This window comes from Coptis chinensis, chromosome 9, assembly GCF_015680905.1.
Source record: "Coptis chinensis isolate HL-2020 chromosome 9, ASM1568090v1, whole genome shotgun sequence".
Lineage (NCBI taxonomy): Eukaryota > Viridiplantae > Streptophyta > Magnoliopsida > Ranunculales > Ranunculaceae > Coptis > Coptis chinensis.
The window spans coordinates 58,542,587-58,556,875 of NC_141464.1; the positions used below are offsets into that span (position 1 = coordinate 58,542,587).

Consider the following 14,289-nt stretch of genomic DNA (forward strand, 5'->3'; position numbering starts at 1 on the left):
AAGGCATGGGCATCTTATGAAATTAAGATTATGCGGGCTGCATGCTCTCCGGCACATTCTATAAAATACTTGACCCCTTCCCTCATTATTCATCGAAAAGTCTATCCATAGTCATCCAAGGCTTATCCATACTCAATGTCGAAATTCAATACACAAGTACTACATACACATGAAAAAAAAGGTGATTAAGCAAGATAAAATCATGCAAATCACGATCGATCCAATGCGTTCTGCCCAATATATCAATCAACAATAAGCAAACTTGCAAACTAATAGTAAAACAACGGGCATAAGAGCTTCTAAAAATCAGTTTATGTATGCGATAACTTGATCTCTATCTCTTACTCATTCGGTCAAACACCTTAAGCCACTAACAAAACCGTAAACATGAACTGCCAAGCCACTATACAAGCAACTACATGCCATCACTAGGCCAATATATCAATTAACAATAAGCAAACTTGCAAACTAAAAATAAAAAAATAAAACAACAGGCATAAGTTTCTAAAACCAGTTTATGTATGCGAAAATAGTCTCCATATCTTATTCTTTTAGTCAAACAACTTAAGCCACTAAGAAAAATTGTAGCTGCCGGGGCCACTATATAGGCAACTACATGCCATCACCAGGCCATTACAAGTTTTACCGGGCTACTAAAAGGCAAGTATTTGGTGAGAGCTAAAACCTTGCTAAACCTTTCATTGGACCACATTTTTGACGATCGAGACGGTGCTATGGGATTTCATATAATTTTGGGACCTCACATGGAATTCAATGAAAAATATCCCCAAGCAGATTCAGTTGAATTATAATTTGAGGAATGCAAACACCGATCAATGCACCTACTATATTGGGGAAGAAAAGCACTAAACACGGCAGCGAGGCGGTGTGATACAAAATCTATTTGAATGATTCGCTCAAATTTATGTAGTAGTGGAACCACAACAGAACATACACTACACCATAACTGGATTTTTGTGACAGAGGCTTTTGAGGATTTGTGATGCCAAAATGGCGTCAGAAATTTTGTGACGGTAATTAGGCGTCAGTATTCGGTTTTTAACGTCACAATAAATCAAAAAGTTATTTTATTTTTCTTTAGATAATTCGGGAAAAAATAGTGACGGCATATAGGCGTTAAAGTATAAATATTTTAGCTAATAAAATATTAAAACCAGCGTTAAAGGAACATCCTTTAATATTTGGTTCCCTGAGATGATATTTAAAAACCGTTAAATATTAAAAATAGTGATGGCATATAGGCGTTAAAGTATAAATTCTTGTTCCTTGAGATGATTTTGTTCAAGGTTAATTTTTGTTTGAATATCACAAATGGAGAAACCGACTTCCGTGTACGTAAATCTAGAAATGATGGTTGGTGGGTCACCGTAAAAACGATTGAAGTATTTAGATCTAAAGCTTCAAATTTCTTTCTTGTCAAGCCATTAAATGATTGAAGTATCCGAAGGCAATCCTTATTTGAAGAAGGAGCTCGAAGATGCGATTGATTTAATGGAGAAAGGTAATCGACGCCATAAAAGTTTGTGATTAATTTGAAATCAAGTTAGGGTATTGAAATTTCTAATTTACTTAGTTCGTTATTCTAGTGTAATCTAGTTTGAATACATTAATGTTTGGTGTGAAAAATTGTAACTTTTCTTTGTCATGCGTGATTGATTGAATTCGGTCAATTTATGTTTACTTTTCGTGTTATTGGATGGAGGATTTTTTTCATTTTGTGCGGAAAAGTTTGAACAAGTTTTGCAGTTGATTTATTTTTTTCTTATTTGCTTATAGAAATTGTTTCTTTTTTGTATGGTTGGGTATTCTGAGTGGTGTTTGTTTAGTTCTGGATGGATTTCGTTTTGGATTTTTTGGAGCGGCTCTGTTTCTTGGGTAGCAGAATAAGTTTTGGAGTTCTCGAGTTTCTAACTGAAGCTTATGCAGTTACAAAACAAGCATCAACAGCTCTAAGTTATATCCATTCATGGAGCGAAATACAAGGCCAGATCAGAGCTTGTCAACAATTTATGGTAGCCGAGGGCCGGATTAGGCAGAAGAAACTAGAGAACCAATTGAAACTTGAAGCAAAGCTTCGCGAGCTTGAGGTAATGACTTTTATTCATGTCCGTTGGTTAGTTCTTAGAATCTCTATTCACTCGAACTTTGAAGGCATGGGTTTAGGGGACTAGTGACGTGGTTTGCATTGTGTGGATTTGGTGGTGCGTGTGTGAACCGGTGGTGTAAAGTGTGTGGTGGTTTGCATTGTGTGGACTGGTGGTGCGGTGTGTATGTGGATTGTTGGTGTGCGGTGTGTGGTGGTGGGTGGTGGTGTAGTGGTGTATTTGGTAGTGCGGTGGACCGGGTGATGCGGGTACTACTCTTGCTAGCTAGTGTGTGAGTGTGTGCAAGTGGTGATGTGAGTGTGATTATGTACCATTAGGCACCTAGCTCATGTGGAGAAGCTAGCTGGTTTTACGACTTGTGTGGAAACATAGATACTCTATATTGTTTGTTGAATGTTGGTTGGTTGGGCTATCTGTGCTTGCAAATAAAAGTTAGGAAGTTAGTATATATAGGATGTTGTAAGAAGGTAGAACATATATGTTTAGCATGGTAATACTTGAATGCTATTCGCAATTATTAGAAGGTAGGGATCAGTTCATCCAGCTCTTATTATATACTAGAATTTATGAAGTGAACAGTGAATACAAGGTGATTTCATATCTGCACTATCTAATTGGTATGTTTAATTATGTCTCTTCATATCTGCACTATCTAATTGGTACGTTTAAGTATGTCTCTTGTAATTGTTATGTGTTTTTTCAGTTCCTCACAACTGATACTCTTTTTTCCAGGAACTGGATATTGCTATTGGAAAAGCCACAAACCACGTTGAACATATAGCAAAGGAGAAGCATATGAGCAGTGAGTGAATTTTTTTCCTGAGTTCATACTCTCTAACATACATAATGATAAAGCTTTTTTTTTTAATGTTATATTTACTTCTAAGTTTTTACTTACTTCTAAGTTTTGCTTGTTCTAATGTCAGAAAGTTCGTGTTTGTTTTGACAGCTATTTTAACCACTATTTTAATCACATTAATTTGCTTGCCTTTTGATCATTGTCCTATTTTAACACACTATTTTAATTAACTTCTTAATAGTTTTATAAAATTGTAAAAAAACTTTGATTAGTTTTGTATGCTATTTTCATTGTCCTGTTTTGCATTTCATTAGTTTTGTTTTGTGTCCGTCATTCTGCTCTAGCCATATACCCCATGTGCTCCATGAGATTGCAAAGAAAATTGATCTGGCCTACAAGGCAGAGATGTGAGTGTGTTTGTAGTGTGGTGGTGGTGTTGGCACGTGGTGCGAGTGTGTGCTGGCAAGTGGTGGTAGTGTGGTGTATGTGAGAGTGTGTGCAGGTGGTAGTGTGTGAGTGTGTGCAGGTGCTACTGTGGTGTGTGTGTGCAGGTGCTAGTGTGTGAATGTGGTGTTGTGCTGTTGCTGCTGCTGCGTGCTTGCCACACCACTTTGAAGTAGTTGTGTTTTGTCTTGCTCACAAGAGCTAATTATGGTGTTTGTTAGGTTTTGTTTTGAATGTTTGAAATTCTGTTGCAGGTGGGTTTAATGATTGGAAACGAATGAGGGCATATGAGAATTGTGTCAGGGACTTGAAAATCAATTGGTTAGGTCTCTTACACATAAGTCAGCAATTGTTTATTTTAATTGTTGGGAAGTGTTGCTGGACTACGTTATTCTCTATTTTTGGAATGTTCAACTCTCTATAATCCCAAGATAAGTAAAGCTAACTTGAAGAACTGTCTTACCATTGATTTCATCAGTTTTTGTTCTTACATATTGTGACATTTAGAAATTCAGATCTAGTGCTTAGGGGTGTCTATTGAATTGTAAAAAGTTGCAAGTAGAAATGTTTAAGTTTAACAGGAAATAATTACTTTCCTTTAAGCTTTGCAACCTTCAATGTGTAGACCTCATCTTCCTACATATTGAGTTATTAAATGATCGTCACGCTTTCACTTTAATTATTATTAAAGCCACAGAAATAAGGCTTTGGATACTGAGTAAACCTCATCTTCCTAAAATTGATCTTTTCTTTCCTAGCCCCACATCTAACCATCAATACAAAAGACCTTTTGTAGTGACGAAAAAGCTTAGAAAAAGACAGGTCACTATAAGTCTTCCGAAAGTATTTGAAATAAAAAAGATGTCAAAGTGCGGTTCTCCTCCGGTAGTTCCCTAGCTTAGTATAAACTTTTTAAGCTCTTACTTCTCTCCCTAAGTAACCGCTTCAACAATTCGAGAGGCAGTCTCGAAGTAGATTCGTATACTACCTTATATCTATTTTTCTTGGTCAAGTAGTTCAGGTCTATTGGGAGAGATCCCGGACTCGGCTCAAACCTTCTTATTGGATTGGATCTAGACCCCGCCCTTTATGTTGAATTAGTCAATCTCTTTTCCCCACTGCTTACTTTTTCATTTTTCAAGGCGAGCTACCCATTGTTCCCACGCCTATTAGTTTATGGTCATTTATGGCCTAGAACACGATTTCTTCCTTCAATGCTAACATCTCAAGTGAGAGTCCTCAAACAACAGAAAAGTCTAAGGAAAAATGGCAAATAAATCTTTGTAGCAGCTCTAGCCAACGGATTCAAAAGCGTTACTTAGCTGACTAAGTTCTTGAGCAAGGAATTACTTGCTAAATACTTGCCGAAGGGCATACCCTTATGTATACTACTGCCAACCTTTCTCAAGTCAGGAACGAAACTACGGATTAGAAAAAATCATTCTCCAAAGCGAGGCTACTCTTTCTTATACCCTAATCAAGTGTAAGGGATAAAATCTATAGTCATTTTTATGTATATATCAATCCTAAGGATCTTTGCCCTTATTCTTAGCCTTTTTCTTGTCATCAACAACAAAAGAACCATAGGTGCACCAACCAAGGCAGAGATTGGAGTGCAGTGACCATACCGAGATAGATCCGAACCGGCGGTTTGCGGTGAATAGGTGCAACGGGGAATAATGGGAATAACGAGAGGGTACATAGGGAACATGGCTGACCAAGCTCCTTTTTTTTTTTTCTAAGGATTGAAAAAAGAAATCGGCCGGTGTTCTTCCCAATCTGCTCCCGCTTATGGTAGTAGATAAGCAGTGGACAATTATCATTGCCTCTGCTTCTTTGGTAGATTGATTTGCTTTATTTTATATGGACTGGGGCTGCAAACCGAGGGTAGTGCTTGGTTGGGAATGCTATTAACGCTCTAGCACCCCTTACTAGATCAAATAAGGCACCTACGAACCGCTAAAGATAGTTTATACCCCCTATCCTTTAAAGCGAAGCGGGACTTCTTTCTCTCTCTCGTCTCGGCTTCTTCAACTACTTTTTTCGCATGCCCTATGTTGTAAGGGATGGAAAGTGCAATCGCCCCGGCTATTCGGAGGTCTTTCTAAGATCCTGTATCTGCTCTCGGCTTTGAGCAAAGCTGGAAGCTCATCTCAAACAAAAGCTATAGGGGAGAGGATGGCCAAGGAAGACTTAGCGCAAGGAATATTCTGAAACCACTAGCTGCAATCAGAAAGCCTTGATCGATATTCATTAATGTGCTCAAGCATAGGTCTCAGTCAAATTTCTTGGAGGGGGAGATAGTGTGAACGGAGAACGTATGGTTTTCTTAGATCCTGAATGCAACCGCAGGCCACACATACGATATGTACCCCAACGTCTTGGGCGTCTGTCTGTTGAAGGTTTGGTCACATACTCAAGTAAACCCCCCTTGAAATAAACTGCTATGATGAAAGGAAATCAAAACAAGGAGTTGATCTAATTGTCTCTTATCTTCACTGTTCACCCGGAAGGGTTTTAATGATATCGAATCACCCGGGTCGATGATCTTGAGGCAAAGACACTCGATAGTGTTTCCCGCAGCGATTCGAGATCCACATTGTTTCAATCGAAGTGATGAACCCCAACTTTAGCCGACATTACAAACTCTTCCTCATAGACAATTATATATCCAATCATAATAAATCAAACACACATCTTATAATAATAATAACAAATTATCCTACATAAAACAACAAACACACATCTAGCTTTATTCTTCCAAAATTCTAAATCTTTAATAGAAGAAAAGATAAAGAAACCACAAACAAACAAACAAGAAACCTCCATAAAGGATGATATAAGAGGATTACCTGGAAGTAGTAGCAACTGCCAACAAGTAACCTTTGTGTAGCGGACAAGCGACAAAAGTGGGTTTGGTTTGATCCTTCCTTGCGGTAATACTCACTTAGTAGCGTCGCCAACAAGGACTAACACAAAAACAAGAACCAATTTTTTTATCAAAATTCTGTGCTTGGACTAAAGAAAATCAAACCAATTTTTTTTTAGAAAACTTTTATTAACATTAACATCAAAACTAATTTATATTACGAAATCTAAATCGGGAGAGAGAGAAAAAAACACAAATACCTGATAGTCGAAATTGGGGAGAGATGAACAAAATCACTACTTCAAACCTTTGTACAAATCCCTAGTTTAAAAGAGAAACCGATAGAAGTTGAGACTTGAGAAGGGTTCTGGAAGTTGAGACTTGAGAAGAGTTCTGGAAGTTGAAAAGACTATGTTTTAGCGCGAGACAGATTTTCGGGTTTTGCTAGATTGTTTTACCCACGGTAGGCCTATTTTTTGGCAAAGCATTAGCCACCTTTTCTGTATAAACCGTGAGGTATATTAATGTGAAAAAACAAATTAGGAATTTTGGGTTGTGCCGTGGTATATAGCATATTTTATCCCACGGTTTTACGAGCCCAGTGGTATTTGCTTGTATTAAAATTAGAAAAGCCTTCCTTACCGTGGTTATTGACTATTAGTCACCGTTATTGTGAAAACAGTGATATATACCATTTGGTCTACCGTGGTTAATGTGCATTTCTGTAGTAGTGTATTGTCTGGAAATTTGGGGTGTGACATTTAGTCTCAGGAAGAAGGGGTCTTTGAAAAACAAGATGCCTGGAAATGGTGTAGCTGGGAAGAAAACAGACAAGTCGAAGCCTGTTCGTAAGAGCAGGCGTGTCCCCAAGCGGCGTGTGTTAGATGAGCAGTTTGATGATGGTGTTAATGATGAGGAGATTCGCTATCTTGAGAAACTCAAGAGTGTTAAGGTTACTTCTGATTGTGACTTCAATTATGCAGATGGTGAGGATAAGCATCAAAGGAAGGTTTTAAGAGATGGTAAGAAGTCAAGGTCAGAATGACAATCTAAGAATAAGGATCTTGTGGAAGAATAACTTATATCAGACGTTTTACAAAAGGATTCTATTTATTCATTAGTTGAGGCGAAAAAGGAAATGTCTCTTACAAGACGTCAATGAGCGCTTCAGTCGGGCAAAGATGCATCGACAAGTTTGATTGAATTCCCAAATGGGTTGCCTCTTGCTCCACTACAAGTAACAATTTTTAACCTATTTTTTTGCCATCCTTTGAATTTTCTTAGATGAACCTGTTGGTTTCCCATTAAGCTTCTCTATTTTTTTTGGTTATTGGGTGAGCAGAGCATAAAGAAAAGCTTACTTAGAGCAACAACTGAAAAAGGCAGAGGCTGCTCAAAGACGTAGAGTGCAAGTAGCGAAGGCGGCTAAGGAGTCTGAGGTTTGTCTATTATTTATGTATAACTAACATCTTCTATAATTTGTATTTCCCTATATTTCCTTAAGTGTCAACCTCTAGAATTCTAAGTGAACAAATGATTAACTGGGGGTTTTTTAGGTTGAGGCTATTAGGAAAATACTGGGTCAAGATTCGAATAGGAAGAAGCGAGAAGATAAGCTAAAGAAGCGTCGAGATGAGTTAGCACAGGTACAGAGGCCTATTGAAAATTTTAATTTTTGTGTTAAAAATTATTGTCGGGTATCTACAGCCCTTTGTTTATGCCATCAATATTTTTCTGCTGACAGGAGAAGGCTGCCAATGCATGAACACTTCCACCAAATACTATTAGATGGGTCATTCGTCCTACTGGGACAGTCGTTACATTCTTAGAAGATGTTGGCTTACCAAGTATATTTAGCTCGGAGCCTTACAGGTGAAAATTCCTCCAGGCTTCATTCTCGTGGGATAAAAAATGAGACATGATATGCCTATCCCCATCTCTAAACTATATACACATTACATTCTTTTACAAAATTGACGAGGTATTTGGTTTGGACTTTCAGTTACCCACCTCATGAAAAATGTGCTGGTTCTTCCTGCACCAATCCATATGTATATCGAGATTCCAAGTCATAGCTTCCATTGTGCAGTCTCAAGAGTGCTACAAAGCAATACATGAAAGGCAACACCTTGATGTGAGGGATTAATTTATGCACTTAAAACTTCATCAAGGAAAAGCAGTTGACTGGAGCCTCTACAAGTGATAGTATGTAGTAAGTCGGTCTTTACCAATATAGTATATAATTGTAGTGTTCAAGTCTCACAGGACGCACTGGATGGGCATGTTGGGGAGTGATGTGAAGGACTGAAGGGTCTTATCGGTTTCGTGCGTTCACTGATGCACCTGATTTGAGTGTCATTCCCGTATCTAAAGTTGCTCTATAAGATATGGGTGTCATTCAAGGATGTACTTTGCATATGCATATTAAATTGCCATTTCAGCATGTATATTTAGAAGGTGGGGAAAAAATTCTTTGTAATACTGGTCAAATTGTGAACATTAGGAAAACATTAATGATTAGTATTCATGTCATTTTTGTATTTTAATTATAGTCAATGACCCTTTAAGGTGTCTGTTGTAGTTAAGGAAAGTCCACACCTTACAGATTGCTTAGTAGAAGCTTTATTATTATTATTACTACTATTACTATTATTTTATGCCTATGGAACGGAGGGGGCAATTACTATCTTTTTTCGTCAAATTTAAAGGAAACAATTATTCTTCGTGCCTATGTTTACCATGTCGTCAGGACTTCAATTCAACTTAGAACTTATGATGGACAATTGCATGTTTTTTACTTTTTATGAACTTACACAGTATTATCTAATTGTGTTCCACACTTCCAAGTTCCACCTTTAAAACCACGTAACATTTTTCTAAGATTATATATGTCGCCACTCTGTGAACACACGATCATATTTGAATTTTTTTTTTGTATGTACAGGCAGATATATGGTATGACGGTATTTAACGGCTTCCATCTTCCATATTCTTTTAGCATGCCAGTTTTAGAAGCTAATGAACTGAGTATGCTAACATAATTTCATAAAAATGAAATGTAGACACCGATATTATATTCAAATACAAATACATGCCAACATTATCTATTTGACATCCATGTGCAGAACACGTACATTTTGCTAGTATTATTAGAAGACAACTTTTTAATGGAAAATTAATTTCTTGCATCTCTCAACCTCAAAACGCATTTAAGGATCAAATGGACCAATCACATATGCTATGTATGAAATATGTCCCAATTCAATGACAAATGAGATTTTGATGTCAAACTTGATAAGAACAAAAGTGAATTTTAAGTTTATAAGCATAAATATACCGATCCTTAACGAAACAACGAGACAACTTAAAGATTTAGAAACCAAACACTCAACATTGCTTCGCCAAAAATATAACTTGTACAATAAAGCTATCTTAAAGTGAGCATTACTGCAAAATCTGTAAATGCACTTGGTTTTTCATAGCAATGGTAGGAAAATTAGCAAAAAGATGGAGGCAGCTCAATGGACAAAACAATTGGAAGAACCTTTTGGATCCTCTTGACATTGATCTCCGTCGAAATATAATTCATTATGGAGAGATGGCTCAAGCTGGCTATGACACATTTGATACTGAGGAGGCTTCAAGATTTGCAGGTTGCAGTCGATATGGAAAGAATAATTTCTTTTCTAAGCTGGGATTAGCTAATGGAAATCCATACGAGTATCAAGTGACCAAGTTCTTGTACGCGACGTCTCAAGTCCAAGTCCCGGATGCCTTTATAATCAAGTCGATGTCCAGGGAGGCTTGGAGTAGAGAGTCTAATTGGATGGGATATGTCGCGGTGGCTACAGATGAAGGGAAAACTGCATTAGGAAGAAGAGATATTGTGATTGTTTGGAGGGGGACTGTGCAAGCTGTGGAATGGGTTAATGACTTGGATTTTACACTAGTCTCGGCTTCTAACATACTAGGCGGCACCGATGAACTTAAGGTGCACCAAGGTTGGAATTCGATTTACATGTCAAATGATCCCCGATCACCATTCAATAAGTCTAGTGCCAGAGACCAGGTAATTCCATAACCACCAATAGCACGTTTTGATACTTCAAATAAATATATTTACATGACAAAATGTCAAATGATCCATGGTCGATCACCATTTAAAAAGACTGTCATTCTTGTTTTTTTCTTTCTTTATTATTGATATTTTTGTCTAAACTACACGTAAATTGACACAATTGACATAACACTTATATGCTTTTCTTGCTAGATATGATCTGCTTCTTGAGTTTGAGAGTTCCGAGCCCATTTCATGAAAGTTTTCAAACCACACTGTATAGACAACGAACGCTTTTCAATAAATTAAACCAGTCCTATCATTTTCTTCCTTGCCAGAGTGACCATAACTTAATAAAGCATATTGAGGTAGTCTAAGGAAACAATATAATCTAAAGCCCAGCCTACAGTTAATTTTTTTATTTAACTCGCCCCCGGATGTATCCTTTTTGAGATAATCCTCCATTTTGAGAATCATTACTGATTGCCCCATTTCAGAGTTAATTTTCTATATTGACAATTTTACCCTTATGTCAAATTTGTAAAAACCTCCCATTTTTAGCCTGCGTCTTTGAAAAATTCAAAAATTCAAAAATAAATAAATAAATAAAAATATGAAAACTCAAAAAATCTGAAAAATTGAAAAAAAAAAATGACAAAAATAACAAAAACTCGAAAACAAATTAAAAAATATTCGATAAAAGGAAAATTAAAAAAAAATCTGAAATTTTCCAAAAATTGAAAAAAACAAATCGGGAAAAAATTCGAAAAAATTTAAAATAAAATTGAAAAATGCATAAAAATTTGAAAAAATAATAAAATTCATTTGTTTTCCTATATTTTGAGTTGTTTTATTATTTTTTTCAAATTTTTTTCCCATTTTTTCGATGTTATTTTATTTTGCCAAAAAAAAAATCGAATTTTTTTCCGATTTGTTTTTTCAATTTTTGGAAATTTTTTTTGAATTTTCCTTTTATCGAGTATTTTTTAATTTGTTTTCGAGTTTTTGTTATATTTTTCATTTTATTTTTCAATTTTCCGGATTTTTTGAGTTTTCAGATTTTTTTTTTTTTTTTTTTTTTTTTTTTTTTTTGAATTTTCTAATTTTTCAAAGACGTATGTTAAAAATGGAGGGTTTTTACAAATTTGACATAAGGGCAAAATTGTCAATTTGGAAAATTAACTCTGAAATGGGAGGCAATCAGTAATGATTCTCAAAATGGGGGGTTATCTCAAATGGGGGTACATCTGTGGGGGGTTAAGTAAAAACCCCCTTAATTTTTCTTGAAAGTCCATTACGAAGTATATGCTTAATTAAGTAATTAACACCTCCACATTCAAATTGTAGGTCCTTGCTGAAGTCAAGAGACTAATTGAAGAGTTCAAAGAAGATGAGATCAGTATAACCATCATTGGACACAGTTTGGGTGCGGCCCTCAGTACACTAAATGCAGCTGACATTGTGGCAAATGGCTTGAACAAGCCCGAAGACTCATCTAGCCAACCGTGTCCGGTTACTGCCATCGTCTTTGCTAGTCCCCGTGTTGGTGATAGCAATTTCAAGCAATTCTTTTCAGGGTTAGAAAACTTGCGTCTATTACGTGTACGAAATGCCATAGATATTGTACCCAATTATCCGATATTGGGCTATTCAGATATCGGTGTAGAGTTGGCAATTGACACTCGAAAGTCTCCATACTTGAAGAGTCCTGGAAATATAATTAGTTGGCACAGCTTGGAAGCTTATTTGCATGGGGTTGCTGGAGCACAAGGGAGTAAAGGTGGATTTAAGTTGGAAGTGAACCGTTCTGTAGCTCTTCTGAACAAATCAATGGACGCGTTGAAGGATGAATATCTTGTTCCAAAATCTTGGTGGGTTGAAAAGAATAAGGGAATGGTACAATTGGCTGATGGGTCATGGAAGTTGATGGATCATGAAGAAGAAGATGATTGAAACAAAATATGCTTGGTCGACCTGTAAATTATATATATGTTTTACGTGCAAAATGTATTTGTGCGAATGTGCAAAAAGATTTTTGATCTTCGGTGAACATTCAAAAAAAAAAAAAAATGTAATACTTCCAAAATGTTTATTCCCGTGAATAATCAAAGATTCCAGCAAAATTAGAGAAACCCAGCTGAGAGAGTAATTCTTTATTTTCCTGAATCTTGATTTTTGGACTAAAAAAGTAGCTTCAGTCAGCGCAGGCCCTAAGTTTTTGGTGGCCCGAAGGCAACACTAAAACTGTGCCATTATGTGTGTTCATTTACATGTAAAAAACAAAAATCGACTCATTTTTTGCATTGTTAATTATTTGTTTTCTCATCTTTTTAGTTGAATGTTTTTTAGTTTTATGTAATAAATAAGATTTTATGCATCTTTTCACTTGGTAATATGTGAAATAAAAAAGTTGATTTAATACTTTCATAAGCTTCAATTATGCCTATAATTGTTCTTATTAGTAACTTAGTAAGTGTATATTGCAAGTTGCATGGACGGTTTGACACAAACCAATCTGTGGTGGTGGCCCCTTACTTAGCCCAAATGATGGGGCCCAAAGCACTTGTTTGTGTATTTTGTGGCTTTGCCTCAGGTTAGTGAAATATTTTTGGTACTTAGAGCATCTCTTTAACGCTTGTTTTTACATAACAATGTGTACAAGGCAACGCTATTCCTCCATTGTGTTGGGCTTGGATGCACAAGGCAAGTATAGATCAATGCCATGACATAAGAGTTATGTTTTTTTTTATGTTCTTTCTTTGCTAATTTAATTGAAATTTATGAAGGAAGAAAAACCAAAAGCATATATGCTACTTATTTTGTCAAAACTTGGTTACTGGTTGGATTTAAGCAAATATTTTTACATACAGAAACCTCTGTTCTCTTTTTTCTGCATTCAAGTTTAATTGTTAGAAGTGTTTGCTTAGGTGCTTAGGAAAGTGTTTGTTTCTTACGTATGAGTTTTCACTCAGTTTTCTTCTCTCTTGGACATTTCTTGCATCCCTCGACTCTGAATAGCAAGGTTGTGGGAATGGGTGGAAGCGACTCTTTTAGTCCCCCAAACTTTTATCTCTTCCTTTTCTTTTGTATCTTACTCTCCCCCAAACACTCAATTTTAAATTTTTTCTCATGTGTCTAGCATGTTTTCACCATTCCACAAGCTTTTGATTGTAGCCCCTCACTATCTAGCATCTATTTTATTAGATTAATTATGATGAATTTCATACTCATTTTTTGTAAGCAAGTTCAGTATTCATTTTGACTTCATAGAATATATTAGAGTTTATTAGTAACGTTGTTTCTTTTCTTTCCTTTTTTTGTGTAGACTCGAGTAGACCCTAAAGAGATATATGTGAATGGGAATCAGATTTCTAAGAAGCAACCTCCAAAGGTGTATTTGGCCTTGAATAAACCAAAAGGGTTTGTACTCATTGTACTGATGCTTGATTTATTTAGCCTTTATTTGACAAATGGTTTTTGTACTCAATGCTCTAAAATGGTTTCTAACACTTAACATTAATTGTGCATATACATATGTTCAAGTGGGGAGAAAGAGAACAAGTTTGTTATGTCACTACTTGATGATTATTTAAAGAGGTGGGTATGTACTTTCAATAAATTTTACTGAAGTAAATAAGATCCTATATAGGCTTATAGCACGACGCCATATTTTTAGTTTTTTTCTTATTTGGCATATAATATAATAATTACATTGATACCAAAAGGTGCTACTTAAAAAAGAGATAGGTGGCAACTCACTGTTTGTTGGTTCCCTTAGAGAATATGATGTGTCCTACCAAATAGCGAGAGACGGTCTAAAGTTATTTCACTCATCAATATGGTTACTGTCATAGGGCTAGGTTTTGCACTGAGTTTTCTGCCCCTATGATACCACTAAGTCACTCTTAGTCTGAGACAAGATCACGAAAACAAGTACTTACATTCCAGCAAACATACACACGACTATATGAGTACTTGCTTTATAACGCACACA

At 36.1% G+C, this 14,289-nt stretch overlaps 1 protein-coding gene and 1 pseudogene across 1 annotated transcript; both read left to right on the forward strand.

The window, feature by feature from the left end:
- The first annotated feature begins 7,018 nt into the window (after positions 1-7,018).
- On the forward strand, positions 7,019-8,384 carry LOC147476972 (uncharacterized; annotated as a pseudogene).
- A 1,191-nt stretch (positions 8,385-9,575) lies between these two features.
- Positions 9,576-12,823, forward strand: LOC147476973 (phospholipase A1-IIgamma-like). Its single transcript, XM_086582636.1, has 2 exons — positions 9,576-10,307; positions 11,643-12,823. Exons 1-2 carry the CDS (start codon positions 9,723-9,725, stop codon positions 12,246-12,248), a joined length of 1,191 nt encoding a protein of 396 aa, XP_086438762.1. The 5' UTR covers positions 9,576-9,722; the 3' UTR covers positions 12,249-12,823.
- The last annotated feature ends 1,466 nt before the right edge of the window (positions 12,824-14,289 follow it).